Raw genomic sequence first — 27,686 nt, forward strand, 5'->3', positions numbered from 1 at the left:
CTGCCAACACCCTGCTGCCGGGATGAGAGCCAACTATGGTCCCTGCTGTTTAACCTCTTAGATGCCATATGCGATATCTCCTGTGGCATCTCAGCAGTTAGACAAAGGAGGGGTTTCCTTGGGCGCCTCATAAGTAGTACCCCTTTGGCTCACTCATGGGGAGTATGTTGGGTACATTTCCAGTTGGGACCTATCAAAGCACCTCAATCTGCTATCGTTTTACTGCCCATACTTTCCACTATCTCCATCTGTAAAATAGATACATTTAAGTCCTGCCCAAAACCAGGGGGGATGTCCAATTTTGCATGTGATTTATTTGACCCCTGCCTCTTTTCAGTCCTTGACATGCACAAATTTGCTGGCTCTGGGATAGTCCCGTCATATTTGGGACTGTTAGTAACTATGCTTGCCAGAGACTAGGATACCCGTCGGCATTACATAGGCAGGCGGGCTACACTGAAATGCAGAGCTGAAAGTACATATGAACATTTGCTAGAATTTGATTTTTTTTCTTGTAATGCATCTAAAATTAAAAAGATAAAGCAATATTCCCCATGGTCTCCATTATAACTATCCTACCACACATGTATACAGCAACTACGTGTCATTGCTGGATTCAGCTGATGCCCCTATTGTTACAGACTACAAGCAAACTCCACACCACTTCGATAAAGCAGGTTCAAGAAATGCGCGTCGGGGGCTGCAAAGGATGGCTACAGCGGTCCAGAATTTCATGGCAGCTCACACTGCTGGTGTGCATGGTGCCCCCTATAACTAGTTGAATGCCTTACCACTTGGTGCTGCCTCTATATGTCTTATTGACCTTCTTGGCTTTGTTTCCCCACGTCTTATTGGACCTCTACCCTCTTCCATGTTTCCTCCACAGTTTCTTGATTTTTGTCATTTGTTATTTTTTTGTTTAATATGTTTTTTTTAATGTAATGCTCAAATAAAATTTATCTCGTTTATACACTACTTTTCCGTGGTTTATGGCTTACTCCGTTTTTAATTCAGTATTGCTAAGCAAACCCTGTGTGTAGACAGATATGGCAGCAATGTCTTACTTCCCTTCCTCTTCCATTACTTCTTTCTAACCTGCTCCTGAGCACTGTTGTAATATTTGTAATCTGCTGGCTATTTTTATTCACACCCAGGCACTGAAGGAAGCGAGGGGGAACACCCACTAAGCTCAGAACCTGAAGCTTCACCTTCAGACATGCTACGTAGATACATCATGTCTTAGAAATAAAATATGCAATAGAGGATGTTAACTTTTATAAGTACATGGACAGATTTATATATATATATATATATATATATATATATATATATATATATATATATATATAGTTTTTTTCCTTTTTATTTTTTTAACAGAACTAACCAAAACAGATCTGATGAATAGCAGCAGGGAGAGTAAATAGAAAAGTTGGGGGTGGGTTTTATTACTTTTTCATTTTGCTTTAAATAATTGAGCTATAATGTTAGCAGTTGAAATATGATGCTGTACCTTTAGGCAGAATCCATAGTCTGTGGGAGCGCCATACATTTTTCTTGTACACAGTAGCATATATATGTTACTCTGGCTCAAGTCACTGAAGAATTGAAGATGTCTGGGGTCCTAGACAGAAGAAAACTTTTAGAGTATCAGGATATTTTCGTAATATACTATAAGTTTTAATTTTTGTTTTCCTGGATGGACTTTAGTAGAAAAAAGTGATTAATCAAATGCGTGGGGGAATTGTGGAGTGTAATGCTCAACTGACTTAGGTATAAAAAGTCCTGAGAATATTCCCTGAAGACAACCTTATTATAGACTGTCCTATTTCTTGAACTTTGAGGGACTAACTTAAATCTGTGGTGCAACAATTTAAAAAGTGTTCAAATTCCTTGCATCGCCTCTACAGGGGAAATGAAGCATTGCACGGTATCATATGAAATCAACGGTCTAACTGTGTAGTGATGCATCCATTCTCTGGTCTAGATATGGGCCTTTTTTTCTGAATATTACAGTACTATGATAAAGATTAAAATTTTCCACATATGAAGAGTTATGAGGGCCAGATTCTAATAGATAAAATAAATCACTGTACTGGTTTAGAAAGATGCTGCCCATAACCTTTCATAAAAATGCTCACAGTGTGTATCATTTATTAATCATTTACCGTTGTTTGTGCTGATTTTTGGAAACAATATCATTTTAGAAGCAGAGTTTATTTAGGTTTCGAAGCTCTAACATTTCCTAAATAGATTTTGAATTAAACTATAAAATTCTGATTGAATTCAGTCACCACTGGAGGGAGCTAATGAGCATTATGCATACAGTTATAAATTAAAATTTGATGTGTAAATGTATGTGGTGAGATCTTCCTAGTGGTGTCCAATGGAAATTAGAATTTTATCTAATTTTGTGTATATAGGGAGTCTGGGGCTCTGTATCAGAAAACAGGAGCTCCAACTGCCATAAAGATATACGGTGAAATTACTCAGCAGAACGTTTTTGATCAAAAAATAAAAATCTAAAAAATAAATACACAAAATTGTGTTAAAGGTGAACATTCACTTTCAAATCATTTAGTTTGAAAAAAAGCCAAATTACAGAATTTCCAGATATTCTGTCCAATCTCTTGCGTATTTTCATATATACAACCCTAGACTGACATACCACCGATATGATAAATATACATAACTTATAAAATGCTTATGAATATCTATGTGTAAGTGAATAAATGGATTATTAGTTGAAATAACAGAGTTTTCCTGTATTTATGATTGTGAATTTCCATCAGTCATGGAAGAAACAATGCTGGCTGACTCCTGTGTAACCCTGACTCCATGGATTATTAAACAGGCAATAAGCATTGTTTTCTGCCAAGTTTGGATGGTAATAGGGCAAAACATCCCTTGCAGTATTATGTATTCATGTTAAAGTTTTACTAATAAAGTTTGTGGTCATCTTTTACTCAACTTTTATCCTCTTCGGCAAAGACAGAAAACAAAAGATCAATAGGTGGCTTCTATATTGCATAGCGTCTTGAAGATGCCAGTATGTACATGTTATATGTATTAAAATATACATTTGGTAGATATTTGTGTGACTTCTATATTCAGGCATAAAATATTTTGAAGCATAAAAGATAGTTGTGAATAAAAGAAAAGTAATATTTCAGTTTGTTCTATTTAATGCCCACCCGGTAGAGATACGGTGCCAGGACCTGAACAGAGCAATTCATGCCACAAAACCGACCAATAAGTCTAAGTTAATGAATATGGACCACCCCTGCTTATACTCCCTAATAAGGCATTTGGGCGCCATAGGGTAGTGCCTAACTTTCTACGACCTTGGATCCAGCAGGACATTTCCAGAACCAGGTTGTTGTCCCATAGTCAAGGGATGACGGAAGTATGTCCCCATTTCAATTCTATCTGCATCCTCAGAGGTGGAGCAGAGAGTCATTAGTCCATCCTACATCTGTCCCATAACACATCAGAACAAAAAAAAGAAAGCCCTATCTAAAACATGACTACCGATACAGCTAAAACTCATCTGTACTTAAACTTACTAAACCAGGATTTTAAAACATGACTACATTTCCTGGACAATCTAGTAATCTGAAAAAATCAAAACAGAGATGCCACGGTCAAAAAAAAAAATCATAATTACTTAAAGAGGACCACTCATCACGTCAAAAGTATCCACTTTTTGCTTTGATTTTATTTACACTATACCCATAAGGATTCAATTTTGTTGTTGTTGTTGTTTTAAATTTGCCAAATGGTTACGAAGATATGGACCCTTTTTTATTTAGTAGTTATTTTTATGGTCCTTACAAAGGGGTGTTGGTTAGAATATACAGTAGAGCAGTTAAAAGACATGCCCCTGAGGATCCTGTGATACCCTAAATAACGACCAATCAAACTAGCACCAAATAAGAAAAAGGCTCCTATTTCTGGAACTGGCAGATCTATATATATAATTGCCTTAAATTGTCCGTCATCCACTTCTGTCTGGATGTCCCCGAATCCCACAATCCACCACGCCGCACCGGAAGTACGCCGACTGCCATTTTGGAACACCCGAGTGATGCCGCTCAGATCCGGAACGCAGCTGTGATCTCGACCGCCACGCAGCTGCGATCCCGACCGCGCTCGGATCCAGGCCGCCGCTGCGATCCCGATCGCCTCTGGGATCCTAGCGGCCGCTTGGATCCAGGCTGCCGCTGTGATCCCGAACACCGCTTTGATCTCGACTGCCGCTGGGATCCCAGCTGCTGCTTGGATCCCAGCTGCAGCTTGGATCCCAGCTGCTGCTCGAATCCAGGCCGCCGCTGCGATCACGAGGCTGTGAAAGGGGTGTAACAAGGGGGTATAACGAGAGAGGTGTAATGAGAGGGTGTAATGAGAGGGTGTAATTAGGGGGGAGTAATGAGAGGGATGTCACCTCCGGACCTCCGCCAGGACCCACCGCCTGACTACACGTGCCAGATCCCACCACTGCCTGCCCACTCACCTCCGTGCAGTCACAGCCGGCAGGAAAGACCGCGGCTTGAGGCCTGTGCTGGAGATTGGCTGCGGCCACCCTCTGGTGGTGCCGCACACCATCTCCAGTACAGGCCGCAAAACACCGTCTTTCCTGCAGGTTGTGACTGTATGGAAGTGGGTAGGCCGCCACCCCCAGCGCCACAAAGCTGCCCCCATCGTGATGTTACTGCCCTCCGAATGGGATAGCATTGGGCGCACATCTAGTTTAAAAAATAGATAAATGCAAGCAGTGGCAATAAAATAAGAACAAACACTGGCTAATTTTGACCAGGTGACCAGTCCTCTTTAATGGGATAGTCCAGTAATTTTATAGTGATAACCTATTCTTGGGATAGGTCATGAATATCAGATTGGTGGGGGTCTGACACTTGGCATCCCCACAAATCAACTGTGATCAACTTTTGATGATGCCAAGATCTAAACATTGTACAGTGTGATACACCACAGTTCTGTACACTGTTTAGTGGCCTCTGCCAGGTATTGAAGACCAGCGCCTTTTCTCTTCAGTAAGTGTTAAACTACTTTTACAGGTCACATCCAACAGCTGAACATTTGAGGTTACCAGTGTTCAGGCCCCCACCAATCTGATATCGATGTCCAATCCTTAGGATAACTCAATATAAAAGTAGTGGTCAACTTTTAAGGGTGTTTTTTAAAACATGTAAAAATGTTGAAAAACGTGCCTGCTTTTCCCAAAAACAGCATATATGTCCATAGGTTGTGCATTATATAGCATCTTTGCACCATTCTCCATCTTTTCTCACCCTGGAAACTTCCTTTAAACATTCAGTATGATTGGAAAAAAAATTCTTTAGGTTTTTGTTGTCAGGATTTGCTTTACCTTAGATGTTCCTTTTGTGGAAAAGTATAGTCCAGAGCGTCGTAGCACAAAAAACAGTTTCTTCCATGACTTCTTCCCTTTCTCTGACATGTACAAGTAACTGTGCACTTCAGGGCATGTGGTTGTACTAAGAAACATCTATGTAAAGAACAAACATAAGCAATAGAGCTTGTATTAACAAGTTTACACATCCACCAACAGCCATGCCTACCAACCCCCTAATACACGTGACTGCTCAGTTTGATTGAGCATGCATATGTTCTGTCAGACACCTTTGATGGCAGCTAGAGATGAGCAAATAAATTTGCATGACCTTGGTCCAACGGACACGTCAGTATTCCATGGCCTTCTGACTAGTGATGAGCGAGTATACTCATTACTCGGGTTTTCCCGAGCATGTTCGGGTGTTCTCCGAGTATTTTGGCGTGCTCGGAGATTTAGTTTTCATCACCTCAGCTACTTGATTTGCGGCTGCTAGACAGCCTAAATACATGTGAGGAATGCCTGTTTGTTAGGGAATCCCCACATCAGCTGCATCGACACAAACTAAATCTCCGAGCACGCCAAAATACTCAGAGGACACCCGAGCATGCTCAGGAAGACCCAAGCAACAAGTATACTTGATCATCACTACTCCAGACGGGAGCTCTGTACACCAAATTACATCCCTGGCTCCTCTTTTGATTAGATGTCCTGGCACAACGTCATTGTTACTACATGAGAAACACATGATGCCATGCCAGGTTGGCTAATCAAAAGAGGATGCCTGTAGGTCAGAGGCGGTTAGTAGGGCTCCCATGGCTGGTGGACAAGGCTCCCGTGAAACAATTCACTCATCTCTAGTGGCGACTTATCTGACATAAGAGCAAAAGGATCTGGAACTGGATTTTAATGTGCCCCATCTTTTTTCCCAACATGATGCGACGTAATAAAGTTGGGAAGTTCTAAAATGCACTATATGAACGGCTAGTCCTGCCAGAAATAGGGTCACACCACACCACAGTGTTTTGCAGAAGCAGCACCATAAAGGGAAATTTTAGGGTAGGAATAGAAATCTGCTCATGTACCATGAAATAAAAAGAATCAGTTGTATTTATCGAGTTCATGGACCCGATGCAACTCATGTTTCATTCACAGAAAGTCATCCTAGCATTGTGTGACCCCTAGTTAAAAATAATTTTTGGAAGAGAAAGTTTAGTTTTTTTCCCAGACACTCTCTTAAAGAAACCACAGAGCAACCGGTATTGAGAAGACACTGTCCAACAGTCATAGTCACAGTTCACTTTATCTTAATTTTATCAAATGTGTTGGCGACATGATTTTGTGACACTTACTAATAGATAAGTAATAGGCTAGGATCTCAAAACCTGATATTCTCTCATCCGAGAGAATCGGGCTGATTATGCTAATCAAGCTCAGATCAGAGAGTGACCATAGTGTGATCCGATTTTCTCGGATGAGGAGAAGATGAAGAAGAACATTTCTCCATCTTCTCCATTCTGTCAGTCGATGGAAATATGGCTGGACTCAGACGTCATCTGAATGAAGTTCGATGATTTCGCACGGATTCATTGACTTGTTTGGCTGAGTGCAATCCGAATATCGAATCAAACTCAGGCATGCAGGAAAAAGTTGGACTTGTGCACAACTTCAAACACTAACAGTGACATCCAATGTTGTGATACTGCACTTGGATTAATAATGGGGTCGTCTGCACCTGCCCTTACAGGCGTGCCTTGTCACAGACTGCACAGCATTTCTGTCCAAAAATGACTGCTAGTGGGGTAGGATCATGTGATCACACTTGTCCCTTAGCATCCCCCAATTAAAAACCACTTTGCTGTTACTTCAGTAATGGGAGGAGGCAGATGGACAGGTCTGATCACTTGCGCTTCCATCAGCCGTCATTGGGAGAACGGCAGAGTCTGTAAAGAAAGAGGAGAACCTGTAATGCTTATTAGTGATGTCACAATCACATCCACAACACATTTGTTAAAATACAGATAAAATGGACAACCCTTTTAAGTAATATCCATTACAGTAGGATGCATTGTATTACAGTTGATTTATGCAGTTATAAATGAATGACATTGTGCACAAAGCCTATGTGATCACTACTAACCTTTAATGTATCCAAGGACTTTACTGTACCGTTAACTTCATGAGAACAAGTCAGCATTAAATCTGGAAAATAGTCCTATTAAGGTGAAATGATTAAGAACGTATACATAAATTACACTTTCACACATAGACATGCTCTGTATATGCCTATAATACAATATCGGCACTAGGATTGTCATGTAGACGTAACTTCAAGAGTGTAACCACCGAGATTCTACGAATGTTACATAACTAAAGCTGTGCGATATTTCTAGCTTAGGGGCTCATTATATGGCCATATCATAGGTCCGTTCAATGAGGGGTCACAGTAGGGATACCATAGAGGTGTGTGACAATTCTACTGCCCCTCTGTATGAATGCAATGTCATACAGAAACAGTGCACTCCACAGGACTTTTGAATGTTTGAAAGTATTTTTCCCCAAGCGTTCATCCAAAACCTAACACAGACAGTACAGCCGCACAATGAGCCATAATGACCCAATTCCCTTGTGAATGACCCCTAGGTCTGTATAAATACCCCGATCATGTGAATGACACGTATGTCTCTATAAATGCCCCTAAGGGCTCATACTCACTTGCGAGAGACTCGCACGATTCTCGTGCGAGTCTCTCGCATGAAAACCCGGCACTGCCGCCGGCACTCGGACCGGAGCATGCGGCTGCATATAAAAAAAATGTAGCAGCACTCACTGGTCCGAGTGTCGGGTTTTCATGCGAGAGACTCACACGAGAATCGTGCGAGTCTCTCGCAAGTGAGTATGAGCCCTTACCATGTGAATGACTCCTATGACTGTATAAATGCCCTTGTGAATGGTCCCTATGTCTATATAAATGGCCATGTGAATGAGACTCATCATTCGAAAATCAATGGTTCTTCATTTAGACATAAATTCTATCATCTTGTTCCTATGATGGCTGCCAGTGATGTTTTTTGTCATAGTTCTAAAATACCTCTTCTTTTCCTTCCTCCAGCCTCCTACTTCATATTTCCTAACCACCTTGCCTTGTATAAAGACCGTTTTCCTTCTCGTCCTTGGACGTGCTAGTAATTACGTACCACGTTATACTTTTTCATTGAATTACTTTTTGTACAAATCAGGTCACCATTGCAGCGCAAAAAAAGGTATTAAAAGCAAAATCTACCAGTGCAGATGTGACAAATGTCACCAAAATATCATGTTCTGAGCAATACTAACGTAATGGAAATCAGTGATATAGAAAATAGAAGAAAATACATATAAACTTATACAGGAATTATTAAAAAAAAATGATGCCGTCCTCCTTATCTTTTCAGTGAAGATGGCTTTAAGGTGCAATGATACACTGCGCTGCTGTAGGTATAATTCAAGGAACTTTATTGGTGCCTACGCGTTTCCTGAGCTGTCCCAGCTCACTTCATCAGGTCCTCCTTATCTTTGAAAGTTACTGTTCTGGTCCATGAACCGTAAGTTATAAAGGATGAGATGACCAGGAATCGATAAAACCACAGAGTACAAAAATGGACAAATGAAGACGTTCACTCACTGGTATATTCACAGCTAAAGTAATGACTAACGTTGATCAGCTTTCACGGAGGTGATCATGTAGCATATGGCCGCAGACAATTGTCCAATTTACGAAATAGGTTCTCAAGATTGTAGACACCTATGATGATCATTAGTGGACACACCGTGATTTAACATGTCCCTTTTCTCACATTATTTTCAGGGGTGCCATCATTTCTGTCCAGGCCTATTTTGTGAGTTTTATTTTTTTTTAAATTCTGTGGAAGCGTGGTTGGAAAGCAACGTCTGACTTTCATTTGTTCATTTTCATAGATTTTTTATTTTGCCAGATTCAAGTTATTTTTGTCACCATTGTGGGTTTTTCTGTCATTAAACGAGGGGGTACCAACAATTTTGACCAAGTGTGTAAGCTTTAGGGTAAGTGCACACAGTGCGGATTATGCTGCGGATCCGCAGCGGATTTGCCTCTGCAGATCCGCAGGCATTGTACAGTACAATGCAAATCAAGGGGATCTCAAAACCGCTGTGCACATGCTGCGTTTTTTTCCACATGGATTTGCTGCGGTTTTAAAACCGCAGCATGTCAATTCTTTCTGCGGATTCCGAAGCGGTTTGACACCTTTTCCATTGTCCGGGTGTCAAACTGCAGGGGAAAACCGCAGGACACTTTACCTGCGGTTTTACCTGCAAATCCGCGCGGAAAAATCCGTAGTGGAATCCGCACTGTGTGCACTCACCCTTATAGATGTGATCACAGCTGTGAAAGTGAAAGTCCCATAGTGGGACTAAAGTTAAAAAAAAAAAATGTAGAAAATATTTTAAAAATAATCACAAAATATAAAATATATATATATATATATATATATATATATATGTATATGTTGTGATTATTTTTAAAATATTTTCTACATTTTTTTTTACCTTTTCTTATTTTTTTTACATTAGTTCCCATTATGGGACTTTCACTTTTTATGAAAAGAACCCAATTTTTTTATGAAAAAAAAAAGTACACGTTTGATGTCGTCCCATCCGGAATGACCGGATCTATAAAACTGTCACACTAGTTAACCCCTTCAGTAAGAAAAAAAATATGGCAAAAAACTATGATTTTAAATCATATCGCTAACCAAAAAGTGGAATGAAATGCGATTAAAAAAGATGAATGTAAACTAAAATGGTATAGCTGAAAACGCCATCTTGTGCGGTAAAAAACAATCCGTCATACAGCTCCATCAGTGAAACAATAAAAAAGTTATACCACCCAAAATAAAGCAATGAAAACATTATTTTTTCTTTAAAATAATTTTTATTGTGTAAAAGCACCAAAACATAAAAAATGGTATAAATACGGTAATTGTACTGACCCGAAGAATAAAGCTGCCTGATCAATTTTACCATACGCGAAACGGCAAAATAAAAACCCCAATATAAAAATTCCTGAATTGCTGGCTTTTGTTCATTGATTTCCAAAGTTGGGGTCCTGAGTTCAAATTTGTTTCATGGTCAACATCTGCAATGAGTTTATATGTATGCCTGACGTGTCCGTGTGTTTCCTCCCATAATCCAAAGACGTAATGATAGAGCGTTTAGATGACTATGCTCCAGATTAATTGCAGTTGCGTTTTTATTGTTGGTTTTTTTTTGTCTAGTTTTCACACTCTTCACTTTATTCTTTTTTTTAATTTTTGTTAGTTAGTCTACATTCTGTGTGTTCATCCATTTTGTTTTGGGTTCTTTTAGGTTCTTTATTGTGGGCAAGGATTGGGACTACTTCTAGATCTTTTAGGGTGCATTCAGACGGCCGTACAAATTGGTCCGAGATCAGATCACAATGCGCGGTCTGCCTGTGGGTCTCCTGACCTGAACGTTACAGCTTCAACAAAATATATAAAGCTGTGATGTTTGGGTCAGGAGACCCCTGGCCAGTCCGTGCATTGAGGTCCAATTTTAGAACAATTTGTGAAGACAAAAACCGACAAAGGACGGGGATCCTCCAACAAGGATTAAAGAATTACATTTCATTGACAAACCAAAAAGATTTAAAATACAGAGATGCCCAGTGCACCATACAGGAAAAGAAAACACTGGGTAAAAATGTGTCCAGATTGAGGTGTATGTTATCCGTGCCATGCGCTGTTACACCTAAAAAGGATGTCTATAATATGGGCTGACAAAAAATGTACTGCACATATATGTGTTTACCCCATCGTTGCAGTCTACATCTACCATGTATAGATATGAAAAATCTAACTGATACAATAGATTGTCCGCTACAATAATATAGCAAAAACTGCACCAATCATTTGGAGTACTATAAACGGCATTGTTGTTGGAGGATCCCCAACCTTTGTAGGTTTTTCTCCATAGTCACTGGCCTCCGTGTTATCGCTTAGGGCATTATATGCTCCGAATTGTATACACGTTTGAATGCGCTCTTAGACTTATTTATCAATTGCAACATTTTAAAAAGTTGTTCCATTTTTATGCCAATGTACTTTCGTCTTCCCATTCCAAACCCCACAACCAACCCACCCGGACTGATTTTTTTGTATATCTAAAATTTTGGTGCAAATTTTGCCACATTTTAGCAAAACGGGACTTTTTGCTCTAAAAAGGTACCAAAACTGAAAGATGAAAATGAAAAAGTATTTTGAGCAAAACTCTTGAGCCATTTTGAAGAATTTGGAGCAAAATACTTTAACAAATACCAGTAAAACAAAAAAAAGGAAAGTAACTAAAAAAATGCAAATAATGATTTCAACCCAACGTCTATAAATGCTGTGGAGTATGATGAAACTATATAAGCCGCATAAATAAAACTGTATAAGCCAATAGCTCTTATAATGTCCGGATTTCACTTAAAATATCTTATCCTATAAAAGATCAGCGCTTTCTTGCAGTGTTGGCGTTCTCCATGGGATGATTCAGTGCATCTATGGGAATAATAGCTTCTGTAGGTTATATGAGGACGCGTCCCTGTCTGTCTATTTACTCTAAGATAACATATAAAATGGCATCTATTGTAACAATCTCTGTTGCTGACCAACAGTTATTCTCATAGAGGGCATTGTTGGCCGGCATGTTTGCTTGTTTCCTAATATGTCAGACATACCACTGCTGGATTTATAATTTAACTACTTGTTTTTTTGCCGTCAAAGTTGCAGGGTTTTCTTTAAGAAACCGATATTATACATCATGAAATAACGTGATGACGTTGTATCCTGAAAACTCTTATATGTGTACACGTTGGAATATGAGTAGTCGTATAGACTTGATCATTGGTGAAAATGAACCATGACTTGGCCTGCCACCAATGACTGTCGCTAGGATTAAAGGGACATGTCTCACGTCTCATAAGAGTATGCAAATTGCTCCTTCAGAGAGGAAGAAGACTACAACGCCAATGTGCACCTCTCTTCCTGCCAAGCTCCTTTCTCCCTTTTGTACAAAGAGTAACCTGTCTAACAAGTCAGATGAAGTCAGAGAGGGGACGCCCAACATACTGAACAGGTCCTTTTCCCCATAACCACCTTTTCACCTGTTTTTTAAGTGATGAGCGAACGTGCTCGGGTAAGGTGTTTTATGAGCATACTCTGGTGCTAACCGAGTGTCTTCGACTTGCCTATTTATTAGGCAATCCCTGCATGTGTTGTAGCTGTCGAACAGCAGCGAGACATGATGGCGTGGGGACTTTAACATATTTTTCGAGCATGCCGGAGACACTCGGTTAGCACCGGAGCCAGCTCTGATAACACCTTATCACAGCACGCTCGCTCATCACTAGCCAGTTTTGATAAATGTGCCCCAAGGTTCTTTGTAAGAAGGGAACCTATCAGTATTTCCTCATGGTTTGAATTACATGAAATTGCTAACAGTTTCCCTTTAATATCATGAAGTCATTGACGGTGAACATCCTACCTCCGGACTTTTGAAAAATTCGTACTTTGCGTAATATTTCCTGAAGCAAAATCTGAAGTCTTCCTCCATGTCCCACTTTGACTGCACATCGATCACCAGCTCGTGATCTTCTATAATTCTTTCTGGAAATAATTAAATATTGTATTATACTATTGTACAGGGTGACCAAATCCATTTACAATGGGGTTATACATGATCTTCTCCAAAAAGAAAAAAAATGATTACAAAGACAGTTTCAGGCAAGTTGCTCGAGTCCTATCACTAAGGGTCAGTAGGATGTCCACCAGTCCTTATTATATCTTCATTTATTATTATTGAATTGATCTTGTTTTTAATTTATGTCAAATTAGTTAGTTCAGGTCTTTAAAATAAGCATCACTAATACTCATTAACGCGGGAACATCCAGATAGTCTAATGTGCAGTATTCATCGCTGATACATAAGATATAGTGATGAGCGAGCATACTCGTTGCTCGGGTCTTCCCGAGCATGCTCAGGTGGTCTCCTAGTATTTTGGCGTGCTCGGAGATTTAGACTTTGTCATCTCAGCTGCATGATTTGCGACTTGTAGACAGCTTGAATACATGTGTGGAATGCCTGTTTGTTAGGGAATTCCCACATATATACAGCATGTCTACAAGTCACAAATCTTCCAGCTGAGATGACGAAATCTAAATCTCCGAGCACGCCAAAATACTCAGAGACCACCTGAGCAACGAGTATACTCGCTCATCACTAATAAGATATCAATACAGTTAATGAGAACAGAAATTTGTGGCACATCCATAATGGAAGTTCTGCATGGCAAAGCAATTGCCATTGGGGGGACTTAGTTAAATGGTAAGTGTGCATTATTGGTAGAGTCGAGCGAATTTTTCAAAATTCGGGTCCGATTGTAATCGGCGCCGAATATTGTATTTGCAATATTCGCAAACACAGCCGAATGTCATTGGAGTCAATGGGACTAGAAATCACCGATTATGTTCTGAACCAATCGTCAAACATAAATTTGGCACGATTAGTGTACCCCTATGGTACGAATATGGCAAATTCAGATTCGACGACCAATTCTGAACATATTCGCTCAACTCTAAGTATTGGTAACATCAGGGTTAAATAACATTTTTTCTAAAAAAAATAATAGAGATAACTCTATGAACAAATACTTGACGGCTCTTTCATTTAGGGCTCATGGAGATGAGCGTATAAATCGGACGTGTGATATTGGATTGGACGTAACACTGACCCATGCTTATCGGTTATTTAGAATTTTTTTCTCTCAGTCGACCATCCATCTGAAAAAATCATAGTATGCACAACTTTATTGAGTATATCGGATGAGACTTACCCAATTCAAATCTATGGGTCTGTAAAAAACAATCGAATCCCACACGGAACATCCAAGTGGCATACAAGGTTATATATTTCTCTATATTTCTTTTACTAACCTAGGAAATTGTATTTGATCATATAAATATTTTTAATGCACAGCTATGAAAACGGATCACACATGGATATCAAACGGATGTAAAAAAAAAAGTGGATACACGGATGAAAATTAGATGGAAATTGTCCGGGTTTTCTGGATGAAACTTGGACAATTTTTTATCCTCTCATCTGCAGCCGGCCTTCATTTAAGTAAGCAATATTTGGCCCAGAAACTGGATACATTTTAAGTATTATTTTAGACTGGATGAGGCAGGTATACTTACTTTGAAAATAAATTTTAGGATGGCTGTATAATTCTTTTAAATGTGTGAACTCAATCTCCACCCACCAAGCCTGATCGACGGCTCCTCAGTGCCCCTTCTCTGTCTGGCTGCTGAGTTCTCACACTGCTCAGTGAAAGTTGCAGCTGTCAGTCAGGTTGGATGGGAGGAGACTGAATGAATTAAAGTGGACTCATGAGTTCTTTCACTCTTTAGCTGGACTCATAAATTCAGCGCGAAGAGGGTACAAAAATGGCACGAATATGGCAAATTCAGCATTCATTTCCGAACATATTCGCTCTACTCTAGTTATATGTTCATCTTAATTTCAGTAGTATTTTTCCAGTCTGGCATAGTTGTTTAAAGTAAGTACACCTACCCCATCAGGACTAAGAAATATATGATTGCAGTTTGTATTTTGAATTCTGGTGAAAGATCTAGTGAAAAGCCAAGCTCTAACCAGGACATTGGAATGAAATGCTAAGAAAGATTAGTTGTGTTCATTCACATTTCCATATTGTTATTGACATAGGAACACAACCACTAACCTAGACACAATGTAGGCAGCTGCTCAAACAAGGTCCAGTTCTGGTCATCTATATAATGGTTCCTTTGAATCAAAAGTTGGCACACATTCACAGCGGTGGTATCATTTGGCACCTCAAGGGCTCTGCTGGTCCCATCTTCACTGTAGACTTTAATTACCTGGAATGGTATCAAACATATTTCTGTATTAAATTTGTAAATATTTTATGTCTGACCGATGGGGGTGCGACACTCTGCACCCCCATGATCAGCTGTTCTTGATGTTGGCCGTGGCCGGAACTGCTCATTTATGGAGCTGCATAGCACAGCTCCATCTAGTGTATAGTGGCCATGGCTGGGTACTGCACATCCGCCCCCTATTCAAATCAGTAGGTGGATGTGCAGTGCCCAGCTATGGCCACTACTCTGTTGATGGCGCTGTGCTGTGCAGGTTGCTGCCGACACAGAGAACAGCTGATTGGCGGGGATGCCAGGTGTCGCACCGGGACCGATCAGACATTGCTGATCTATCTTGAGGATAGCTCATAAATGTTAAAGTAGTAGACAACCTCTTTAATTCTTTTAGTGTTTTTTTTTTCACAAATAGAATGCATTTAGAAAGTGCAAAAAAAACCAGTAAACAAGCTTGGTTTGGTTTTTGTTGCACTTTTATTGAATAAAACTACAAGTTCTGTAGACAAATCATACGTTATCCACACCATAATAAGGCTGGTTTCACATTTGCGTTTTTTTGCGCTGGAAAAAAACGCATACGTGCGCATGCGTTTTTTCCCCTATATTTAACATGGGTGCGCATACCTGCGTGCTGGCATGCGCACGTATGCGATTTTCATGCGCTGCGTTTTTTTGGGGTGTGCGTTGGTATTTTCCAGACGCAGCATGTTGCATTTTTTGGCCCTGCAAAAAAGCGCATGCGCACGTATGCGCACGTTTTGCGCTAAAAATGGCCATTATAGCCTATGGGTGCGCATATGTGCGCATTGGCATGCTTATGTATGCTTTTTTTGCACAAGCGTTTTTTTTTTTTAACCATGGAATTTAGGGGTTTGGGTTAGAGTTAGGGTTAGTTAAAGGGGTTTAGGGTTAGGGTTAGGGTCAGGGTCAGGGTTAGGGTTGGGGTTAGGGTCAGGGTTAGGGTTAAGTATGGTTTGGTTAAGGGTTAGGGTCAGGGTTAGGGTTAGGGTTAGGGTCAGGGTTAGTTAGGGTTTAGGGTTTGGGTTAGGGTTAAGTATGGTTTGGTTAAGGGTTAGGGTCAGGGTTAGGGTTAGGGTTAGGGTTATTTAGGGTTAGGGTTAGGGTTAGTTAGGGTTAGGGTTAGGGTTAGTTAGGGTTTAGGGTTTGGGTTAGGGTTAAGTATGGTTTGGTTAAGGGTTAGGGTCAGGGTTAGGGTTAGGGTTAGGGTTAGGGTCAGGGTTAGGGTTAGTAAAGTCATGGTTTGGGTTAGTGTGAGGGGCCACCTAATGTTGGAAAAAAACGCAAACGCGATAAAAACGCACTAAAAACGCATACAAACGCATAAAAACGCTGCGTTTTTTTCATGCATGCTCATAAAAATGCTTGAAAAAAACGCAGCAGTTGTATGCTTTTGTATGCGTTTTTTTAATGCGTTTTTTTGCGGGAAAAACGCGCTGCAAAAAAAAGCAAGTGTGAAACTAGCCTAACACTGCAAAAACATCAAATAGCTGCATTATATATGCAGTGTCTTTACTGCCAAGAGGGAAGGTTTTGGTTGTAGAAAAAAAAAGCACTGAAAAAACGTTGCATGTGAACAAAGCCTTAAAGCGAATAGGCGTTGAGTCCCCGAGAATGGACACTACACGTTCTGCAGAACTGTGGGGTCATGGCTCTATCTCACCACCGTGGGAGCTGCAAATGACACTTTTAGTGTGGGAATGAGTGTGAGGTCTCATCTGTCAGACCCCAACCAATTCTATCCTAGATGTAAACCTCTTTATAATCTTGCATTTTTTGCTTGTTATATTAGTGTATTACAGATGCCCAGTAATCCAGATAACACCGACCCTTAATATGAATCTGAATTAGTATGATTAATTCCTCAAAGCTGACTTTTATTGAGATCCAGTCCTACATGTGCAGACCATTTACTTCTCAAAAAATGTGTACAGTTGTCATTAACGTCTTCTATTCTCTGACCTTCACATTCTCATTTCTCAACCCCTGTCATTGCCATGGATTTTCTTGAAAACATCACAATGCAGCCCTTGTTTCATCCTAGTTCCGGGTGACATGTATCAAGCAGGGAACGGTATAATTAGTCATGCTCAACACACACTATAAGCATTTTATTGCTAAAGGACTTTTTTTTTTAATGTCTCGTTCTATTTTCTTCTTTTTGTTTTTGTTTAACTTTGATGATTAGAAATTTCTGTACAAAACTTCTGCGTTTTCCTTTTGTTTGTCTTCCCATAATTAGACGGTGAAGTCAGGTAAGCCATATTATTACATTATTTGAGGAAGATAATACACGAACACCGGAGATATGTAGCACTAAAACAGAAAACACCCTTGTATACAATTTCCCATATAAAAGATACGTCTTCTATGGCCAGCCAGGCCAGGTATCTAAAAGGGAAATAAAGCAACTATACAATTTTCCACCATAGAAAAATGGTATTATTCTGTCGTAAATAGACAATGAATTCTGACCACATGTATAAATTTACATACATACACACAGCGGCGTAATCAGCCCCAGTCCAAAATTTGGACCTGCATACTTCTGATGCTGAATTTTATGTTGAAGACGCAGGAGAGGTTTTCTTCTGATGAATCTACCATGAAGGCCATATTTGTGAAGGTGTCTCTGAACAGTAGATCAATGTACCACAACTCCAGATTCTGATAAATCTTTCTGAAAGTCTTTTGCAGTCAAAAAGGTGCTCTGATTTGCTTCTCTAGCAACACTACCATCAGCTCTCACAGAAATTTTGCTTGGTCTTCCATTCCTTATCTTGACCTCCACTGTTCCTGTTAACTGCCATTTCTTAACTACATTTCAAACTGAGGAAAGGGCAACTTGAAAATGCTTTGCTATCTTCTTATACCCTTTTTCTACATTATGGGCCACCATCATTTTCATTATGCTAGGCCGCTGCTTATAAGAACCCATGGCTGCTGTTTTTTGGCACAAAGTTAGAGGAGACTATGTTTTTAAAGTTGGGAATTTTGTATCACCTGGCCTTTCCTTATGATGATACTGAAAAAGCCATAAACCTAACAGGCTAATTAAAGTCTGAAACCTTGCACAAAGTTATCTGAGCACATAAATCTCCAAGGGAGCTCAAACTTTTTCATCAGACCATTTTCTTTTTAGTAAATTTAAAAAAAATGACTTTTTTTTGCCCAAAATACAAATAAAATGTGTCATCTTTAACTTTTAGACCTTTTAGAGATTATTTCATTTTCAACTTGCTTAACTGTTCATAAGAACAGTAATTTTGCTCTTGGGTGCCCAAACTTTTACATGCCACTGTATGTTCCCTATCCTGGTACCATCCTGATATATGTTTCCTATCCTGGTATATATGTCCCCCATCCTGGTATATACAGTATGTCCCCCATCCTGGTAGATATGTCCCAAAAAATGGTATATATATCATTCATAGAGGTGTTTATGTTCCCTATCTTGGTCTCATCCTATTAGGTATGTCTCCCATCCTGGTATATATGCCCCAATTCTGAGCCCCTTTCTGGTATGTTTCCCATTCAGCCTCTGCTTAAAAAAAAAATTCTGCTCGCCTTCCTCCGGTCCCTTTTCTCTATCTAGCACAGAGGCCGGCAGCTGACATTGACGTGCTTGCTATGGTGACACATGATGTCACTGTCATGTGACATCAACGCTTGGCATGCCAATGTCAGCTGCCTGCCTCTGATTGGCGAGTGGCATGTATTGCGGTGCAGGGAACTTCCTACGCCCAAGGATGCACATCCAGCTGAAGTATGAGTTGGCGACAACGGGCCCCTCTGCGATAGTAATGCCCCTGTATACACATATATCAATTACCTTCCTGCATGCTTCCCTTATTGCAAAATACTATCAGCCCCCAAACAGAATAGTGTCAATCTCTACCATGTCCAATGGATCCATTGACATAATTATACTGATCGTAGTTATATTTGCCCCTCCCTACTGATACCTCTCCACCACATTTCCTTTTAGCCTATGTGCAAACATTGTCTTTTAGATGCTGGCGCAGCCTCCCAAGTTTTCCCAGAAGAGGCCACTTCAGAAAAATGCGAGCAAGTGGTTCTTCTAAAGTAGCTTCAACAGCAGATTTGCTGTTGCTCTTGCAGCGGCTCTGCCATCAGCATCTTTAATTCTGTGCTGTGAAGTGTAGAGATTGGATGGTTTCCTAGCAGAAATTGCTTTGAAAATTTGCATTATTTTTGCGCCACTTGTAGTTCCTCCCAGCTCCACCAAAACAGGCAGGATGAGGGCACCGCACGGGCGTGACACCACAGCTCATCTATTTCATGACAAGTAAAAAGAAATCTTACTCCAGTCAGGGACTGGAGTAAGATTTAGCATGCAAATTGGAGGTGAATTGAAGGCAAATGACTAAGGGGCATCTTACCCATACATGCCCCATCACCGGAGAGAAAATCAATGACCTCAATGAATAGAGGCCTTTGTGTGCACATAGCCTTAGTGATTGGATGGAAAGTTCTGTTAGATCACAAAGATAATTCTGGGACTGTATGTCAGTATGTTGCCCAATAGACAATACTACTAGATATGCAATGATGCATGTAAGGACGGTTGGGCTGTCTTAGGCTAAGTTCCCATGATGAGCATTTGCTGAGCTTTTGATGTTGCAGACTTTTTGCATCATTTCTGCACTGATTAAGTTACATTTCAATTTTTAGTGCATTTTTATGTGTACATTTTATTGCAGCTTTTTTCCCTTTTGTTATGTCATATTTTGAATAAAACTTTGTTTTGGATACTTCCTATTATTTAACTTTGATAAAACTTTATTGATCAGATCAAAATGATCTATGATTTCTGATTGGTCTACGGTACTTTAAATAGTCTGATTATGCTATTCATCAATACCCCTTGACGAAGCTAGGTTCAAAACGCGCGTCGGGTGTAGTTCTTTCACTGTCTGGTGAGTTTTCCCCATGATACTGTTCATTTGTACACTCTGTTCCCATGGGAGTCATATGTTTGTACTACATGATGCTTTTTTGTACTGACTTTTGCCCTGCATACTTTACATGTTACTATCAATTGGTATCTGTCTGTAATACTGAGGTTATGTTTACTATATGACTATAACACGGAACACAACCGGCGCCATTTTGTTGAAGCAAATTTTAAAAAAACCAAAACATATTAACCCTTTAATGACTGCTGATATGACTTTTAACGGTGGCAGTTAAGGGGCCTTATTCCTCCTGCACCTCATGCTCCTTCTTTTTACACAGCCTCCTCCTGCACCTCACGCTCCTCCTTTATACACAGCATTTTTTTGCAGCACAGCTTTTCTCCTTTATAGTCGCCTCCTCCGGCAGCACCTCACACTCCTCTTCCATATACAATTGGAAACACTTGATCCCGAGAGAAATTGCACTAATTGCAATAAAGGGTATCATATACACATACTACTTCTTCTGCAGCACCACACTTTTCTCCTTTAGACCTCGTTCACACGTTATTTGGTCAGAATTTTTACCTCAGTATTTGTAAACTAAAACTTGGAGGAAAACAAATCAGAGGAAAAGTATATTAGAAACATGTCACCACTTCTGTATTTTTCTCCAACTTGTGGTTTTAGCTTATAAATACTGAGGTAAAATACTGACCACATACTGAACGTGTGAATGTGGCCTTATACACAGCCTCCACCTGCAGCGCCTCACTCTTCTCTATACACAGCCTCATACTGCAGCAGCACCTCACTTCTCTCATTTTCCCATCATGCCTCTCATTTTCCCCCTCACTCCTTTAATTTTTCCCCCTCATACCTGTCATTTTCCAATCACTCCACTATTTTCCCCTCACACCTCTTCATTTTCCCCTCACTCCTCTTATTTTCACCTCACTCCTCTCTTCCCCTCACACGTGCACAGCATCTTCCTGTTATGACCACGGCGGTGTAATCTATGAGGCTCTTCCCTTTCCCTTGATGTCATGCCTCACAGGAGCAACTCCATTCTAGACACGACGGAGCTAGATGTGGCTTGTGCCGGCCGCGCACTGATTCTCTGAAGGCGGCGACCCTGATTGTAGCTCACAGCGGCTGGGACATCGCAGCCCGTGAGTTTTGCAGGGTGGCTTTCGAGGTGAATGCATTTCCGCCCATGTGCGCTAACTAGAGTTGAGCGATACCGTCCGATACTTCAAAGTATCGTATCGGATGGTATCGGCCGATCTTTAAAAAAAGTATCGGTATCGCCGATTCCGATACCGGAAGTCCCATTCAAGTCTATGGGACTTCCGGTATCGGAATAAGAAAAACCCTTTCCTGCCCTTGTACAGCCTCTCTGGGGTCTGTACGGGCCTTTCGGGGGGCTGTGCCGGCCTGCCAGGGGGTCTGTGCAGGCTCCGGTGGTCTGTGCCGGCCTGCCGGTGGTCTGTGCAGGCTCCGGGGGGCTGTGCCGGCCTGCCGGGGGGCTGTGCCGGCCTGCCGGGGGGCTGTGCAGGCTCCGGGGGGCTGTGCCGGCCTGCCGAGGGGCTGTGCCGGCCTGCCGGGGGGCTGTGCAGGCTCCGGGGGGCTGTGCCGGCCTGCCGAGGGGCTGTGCCGGCCTGCCGGTGGTCTGTGCAGGCTCCGGGGGTCTGTGCAGGCTGCGGGGGTCTGTGCAGGCATCGTCCGATGGGACTACAAGTCCCATCGGGCGATGCCTGCTACCATGACAGTGATTGACACATTAGCCAATGATGGGACAGTAGTAGTCCCATCATCCGGCTAATGTGTTAAATGTAAAAAAAAAAAAAAAAAATTACATGCTACATACATACAACATGCATACTACATACTACATACATGCTACATTCATACTACATAAATACTACATGCAACATACATACTACATATATACTACATGCATGCTACATACATACTGCATGCTACATACATACCACATACATACTACATACATACTACATGCATGCTACATGCTACATACATAACACATATATACTACATGCATGCTACATACTACATATATACTACATGCATGCTACATACATACTACATGCTACATACTACATATATACTACATGCATGCTACATACATACTACATGCTACATACATACTACATATATACTACATGCATGCTACATACATACTACATGCTACATACATACTACATATATACTACATACATACTACATACATACTACATGCATGCTACATGCATGCTACATACATACCACATACATAACACATATATACTACATGCATGCTACATACATACTACATGCTACATACATACCATATACATACTACATGCATGCTACATACATACTACATGCATGCTACATACATACTACATGCTACATACATACTACATGCTACATACATACTACATATATACTACATGCATGCTACATACATACTACATGCTACATACATACTACATACATACTAAATATATACTACATGCATGCTACATACTACATGCTACATACATACTACATATATACTACATGCATGCTACATACATACTACATGCATGCTACATACATACTACATGCTACATACATACCACATACATACTACATATATACTACATGCATGCTACATACATACTGCATGCTACATGCATGCTACATACATACTACATGCTACATACATACCACATACATACTACATATATACTACATGCATGCTACATACATACTGCATGCTACATACATACTACATACATACTACATACATACTACATATATACTACATGCATGCTACATGCTACATGCATGCTACATACATACTACATACATACTACATGCTACATACATACCACATATATACTACATACATACAATACATTCATACAATACATACATAGACATACAGTACATATAACATAGAGTAACATACTTACCAATACTTGTCACATTGTTCCCCGAAGCCATTGTCTTTTCCGGAATAAATATTAACATAACAAACCACAAAAATACTCACCCACGATCCGAAGCAGTCCACGAGTGTGTCCCACGACGATCTTGGGTAGAGAACTGCAGCATCAGCTGTTGCTGCCGTTCTCTACGGGCTGCAGGAATCCAATGACGGAAGGTAGGTATCTGATGCTGCCGTTCTCTATATGTTAATATTTATTCCGGAAAAGACAATGGCTTCGGGGAACAATGTGACAAGTATTGGTAAGTATGTTACTCTATGTTATATGTACTGTATGTCTATGTATGTATTGTATGAATGTATTGTATGTATGTAGTATATATGTGGTATGTATGTAGCATGTAGTATGTATGTAGCATGCATGTAGCATGTAGTATGTATGTAGCATGCATGTAGTATATATGTAGTATGTATGTAGCATGCATGTAGTATATATGTAGCATGTATGTAGTATGTATGTGGTATGTATGTAGCATGTAGTATGTATGTAGCATGCATGTAGTATATATGTAGTATGTTTGTAGCATGTAGTATGTATGTAGTATGTATGTAGTATGTATGTGGTATGTATGTGGCATGTAGTATGTATGTAGCATGCATGTAGTATGCATGTAGCATGCATGTAGTATGTATGTAGTATGTATGTAGTATGTAGCATGTATGTAGTATGTATGTAGTATGTATGTAGCATGCATGTAGTATATATGTAGTATGTAGTATGCATGTAGTATGTATGTGGTATGTATGTAGCATGTAGTATGTATGTAGCATGCATGTAGCATGTATGTAGCATGCATGTAGTATGTATGTAGCATGCAGTATGTATGTAGCATGTATGTAGTATGTATGTAGTATATATGTAGTATGTATGTAGCATGTAGTATGTATGTAGCATGCATGTAGTATGTATGTAGCATGTAGTATGTATGTAGCATGCATGTAGTATGTATGTAGCATGCATGTAGTATGTATGTAGCATGTATGTAGTATGTATGTAGTATATATGTAGTATGTATGTAGCATGTAGTATATATGTAGTATGTATGTAGTATATATGTAGTATGTATGTAGCATGTAGTATGTATGTAGCATGCATGTAGTATGTATGTAGCATGCATGTAGTATGTATGTAGCATGCATGTAGTATGTATGTAGCATGCATGTAGTATGTATGTAGCATGTAGTATGTATGTAGCATGCATGTAGTATGTATGTAGTATTTTTTTTTTTTTTTTTTTTTTTTTAACATTTAACACATTAGCCGGATGATGGGACTACTACTGTCCCATCATTGGCTAATGTGTCAATCACTGTCATGGTAGCAGGCATCGCCCGATGGGACTTGTAGTCCCATCGGACGATGCTTGCACAGACCCCCGGACATCAGCACAGCCCCCCGGCAGGCCGACACAGCCCCCCGGCAGGCCGGTACAACCCCCACAGGGTGCACAGACCACCAGCAGGCCGGCACAGCCCCCCGGCAGGCCGGTACAGACCCCCACAGGGTGCACAGACCACCGGCAGGCCGGCACAGCCCCCCGGCAGGCCGGTACAGACCCCCACAGGGTGCACAGACCACCGGCAGGCCGGCACAGCCCCCCGGCAGGCCGGTACAGACCCCGGGCAGTCCACACAGCCCCCCGGCAGGCCGGCACAGCCCCCCGGCAGGCCGGCAGAGACCCCCGGAAGGCCCGAAATGACGGCGCATCATGATGCGCACACACCGCGCATCATGATGACGTCAGTCTGTCAATCAACTTTGAACTTCCGATTCCGATGCCGAATTCCGATATTGAAAAAATATCGGAAGTCGGTATCGGAATTCCGATACAGCAAGTATCGGCCGATACCCGATACTTGCGGTATCGGAATGCTCAACACTAGCGCTAACATGAGCTGTGTGGACGGGGCTTTGCATGTTGAGTGAGTGTGGCTATGCAGAGTGGGTAGGGCTATGTGGAGTGGGTGTGGCTTGATACATAAACACACATACATGCAATCAGCTTTATATATATAGATATCTATTTTTTAGATCTGGTATTTTGATCACTATATATGCATTTTTTCCTCACTATTTAGTGTTTGCTTTGTATCATTGCATACACAGTACAGACCAAAAGTATGGACACACCTTCTTATTCAAAGAGTTTTCTTTATTTTCATAACTATGAAAATTGTAGATTCTCTCTGAAGGCATCAAAACTATGAATTAGCACATGTGGAATTATATAATTATCAAAAAAGTGTGAAACAACTGAAAATATGTCTTATATTCTAGGTTCTTCAAAGTAGCCACCTTTTGCTTTGATTACTGCTTTGCACGCTCTTGGCATTCTCTTGATGAGCTTCAAGAGGTAGTCACCGGAAATGGTCTTCCAACAGTCTTGAATGAGTTCCCAGAGATGCTTAGAACTTGTTGGCCCTTTTGCCTTCTCTCTGCGGTCCAGCTCACCTCAAACCATCTCGATTGGGCTCAGGTCTGGTGACTGTGGAGGCCAGGTCATCTGGCGTAGCACCCCATCACTCTCCTTCTGGATCAAATAGCCCTTACACAGCCTGGAGGTGTGTTTGGGGTCATTGTTCCTTTGAAAAATAAATGATGGTCCGACTAAACGCAAAGCGGATGGAATAGCATGCTGATGCAAGATGCTGTGGTAGCCATGCTGGTTCCGTATGCCTTCAATTTTGAATAAATCCCCAACAGTGTCACCAGCAAAGCACCCCCACACCATCACACCTCCTCTTCCATGCTTCACGGTGGGAACCTGGCATGTAGAGTCCATCTGTTCACCTTTTCTGTGTCGCACAAAGACACGGTCGTTGGAACCAAAGATCTCAAATTTGGACTCATCAGACCAAAGCACAGATTTACACTGGACTAATGTCCATTCCTTGTGTTCTTTAGCCCAAACAAGTCTCTTCTGCTTGTTGCCTGTCCTTAGCAGTGGTTTCCTAGGAGCTTTTTTACTATGAAGTCCTGCTGCACAAAGTCTCCTCTTAACAGTTGTTGTAGAGATGTGTCTACTGCTAGAACTCTGTGTGGCATTGACCTGGTCTCTAGTCTGAGCAGCTGTTAACCTGCGATTTCTGAGGCTGGTGACTCGGATGAACTTATCCTCCACAGCAGAGGTGACTCTTTGTCTTCCTTTCTTGGGGCGGTCCTCATGTGAGCCAGTTTCTTTGTAGCACTTGATGGTTTTTGCCACTGCACTTGGGGACACTTTCAAAGTTTTCCCAATTTTTCGGACTGACTGACCTTCATTTCTTTAAGTAATGATGGCCACTCGTTTTTCTTTACTTAGAATTTGTATTATGGCAAAAAAAGCAGCTAACAGTCTATTCAGCAGGACTATCAGCTATATATCCACCAGACTTCTGCACAACACAACTGATGGTCCCAACCCCATTTATAAGGCAAGAAATCCCACTTATTAAACCTGACAGGGCACACCTGTGAAGTGAAAACCATTTCCGGTGACTACCTCTTGGAGCTCATCAAGAGAATGCCAAGAGTGTGCAAAGCAGTAATCAAAGCAAAAGGTGACTACTCTGAAGAACCTAGAATATAAGACATATTTTCAGTTGTTTCACACTTTTTTGTTAATTATATAATTCCACATGTGGTAATTCATAGTTTTGATGCCTTCAGAGAGAATCTACAATTTTCATAGTCATGAAAATAAAGAAAACTCTTTGAATGAGAAGGTGTGTCCAAACTTTTGGTCTGTACTGTGTGTATGTGACATCCAGTTCCAAGTATTGTATGTATCATGTTGCACATATGATGTTATGATCTCCAGCTTTTATTATTGTGTCCTACTGTTTGTTTTTTTAAATAAAAACTATATTTAATAAGTTTTTTTATTGAGTACATTGATATCTTGCACTTGTTCGTTGTAGGATCCTTCTAATTCTTTTGAGCTAGTTGGCATTTCTACTTTGTGCCCTTGATATTTATATAGGTTTATCATAAAATAATGTGCAGAATATATGTGTTTTCATTGCATTTCTGCTGTCACTATGAATTTTCTACCTTTGGATTTTCCTTACCTCATTCAAATCTAAGGGGAAAATGTTTAGACACTGAAACTGTTGTGCATGAATGTAGCCCAGACCAATGAAGTATATGGAGCCCAAAATAATTTTATTAGAATATAAAATGATGACACAATACAACAATATAAAAGATAGGTGCTGCTATGTATACAATGTCTGATAACATTTCTATGTACAGTAAATTACACAGGATCCACCATTCACAATAGGTGATATCACAGCTCACCTCCTCCTCCTCCTGTACAATGACTGATAGCACCTCTATATACAGTAGATATCACTTATTGTAACTGGTGGACCCTGTGCTATCACAGCTCACCTACCCCTCCTGTATAATG

The 27,686-nt window shown here is 40.6% G+C and overlaps 1 protein-coding gene across 2 annotated transcripts in view; it reads right to left on the reverse strand.

The window, feature by feature from the left end:
* The window catches only part of GRB14 (growth factor receptor bound protein 14), a 61,300-nt gene that overhangs the window by 21,711 nt on the left and 11,903 nt on the right, over positions 1-27,686 (reverse strand). For both annotated transcript variants that reach the window (XM_073545754.1, XM_073545753.1), the window contains exons 2-6: positions 15,186-15,342; positions 12,929-13,050; positions 7,506-7,580; positions 5,384-5,521; positions 1,511-1,621 (exon numbers count right to left, since the gene is read on the reverse strand). In XM_073545754.1, coding sequence (XP_073401855.1) covers positions 1,511-1,621; positions 5,384-5,521; positions 7,506-7,580; positions 12,929-13,050; positions 15,186-15,342 — 603 coding nt within the window. The remainder of the gene's footprint in view (positions 1-1,510; positions 1,622-5,383; positions 5,522-7,505; positions 7,581-12,928; positions 13,051-15,185; positions 15,343-27,686) is intronic.

This window comes from Dendrobates tinctorius, unplaced genomic scaffold, assembly GCF_039654945.1.
Source record: "Dendrobates tinctorius isolate UK_male_01 unplaced genomic scaffold, ASM3965494v1 ptg000143l, whole genome shotgun sequence".
Taxonomy (NCBI): domain Eukaryota; kingdom Metazoa; phylum Chordata; class Amphibia; order Anura; family Dendrobatidae; genus Dendrobates; species Dendrobates tinctorius.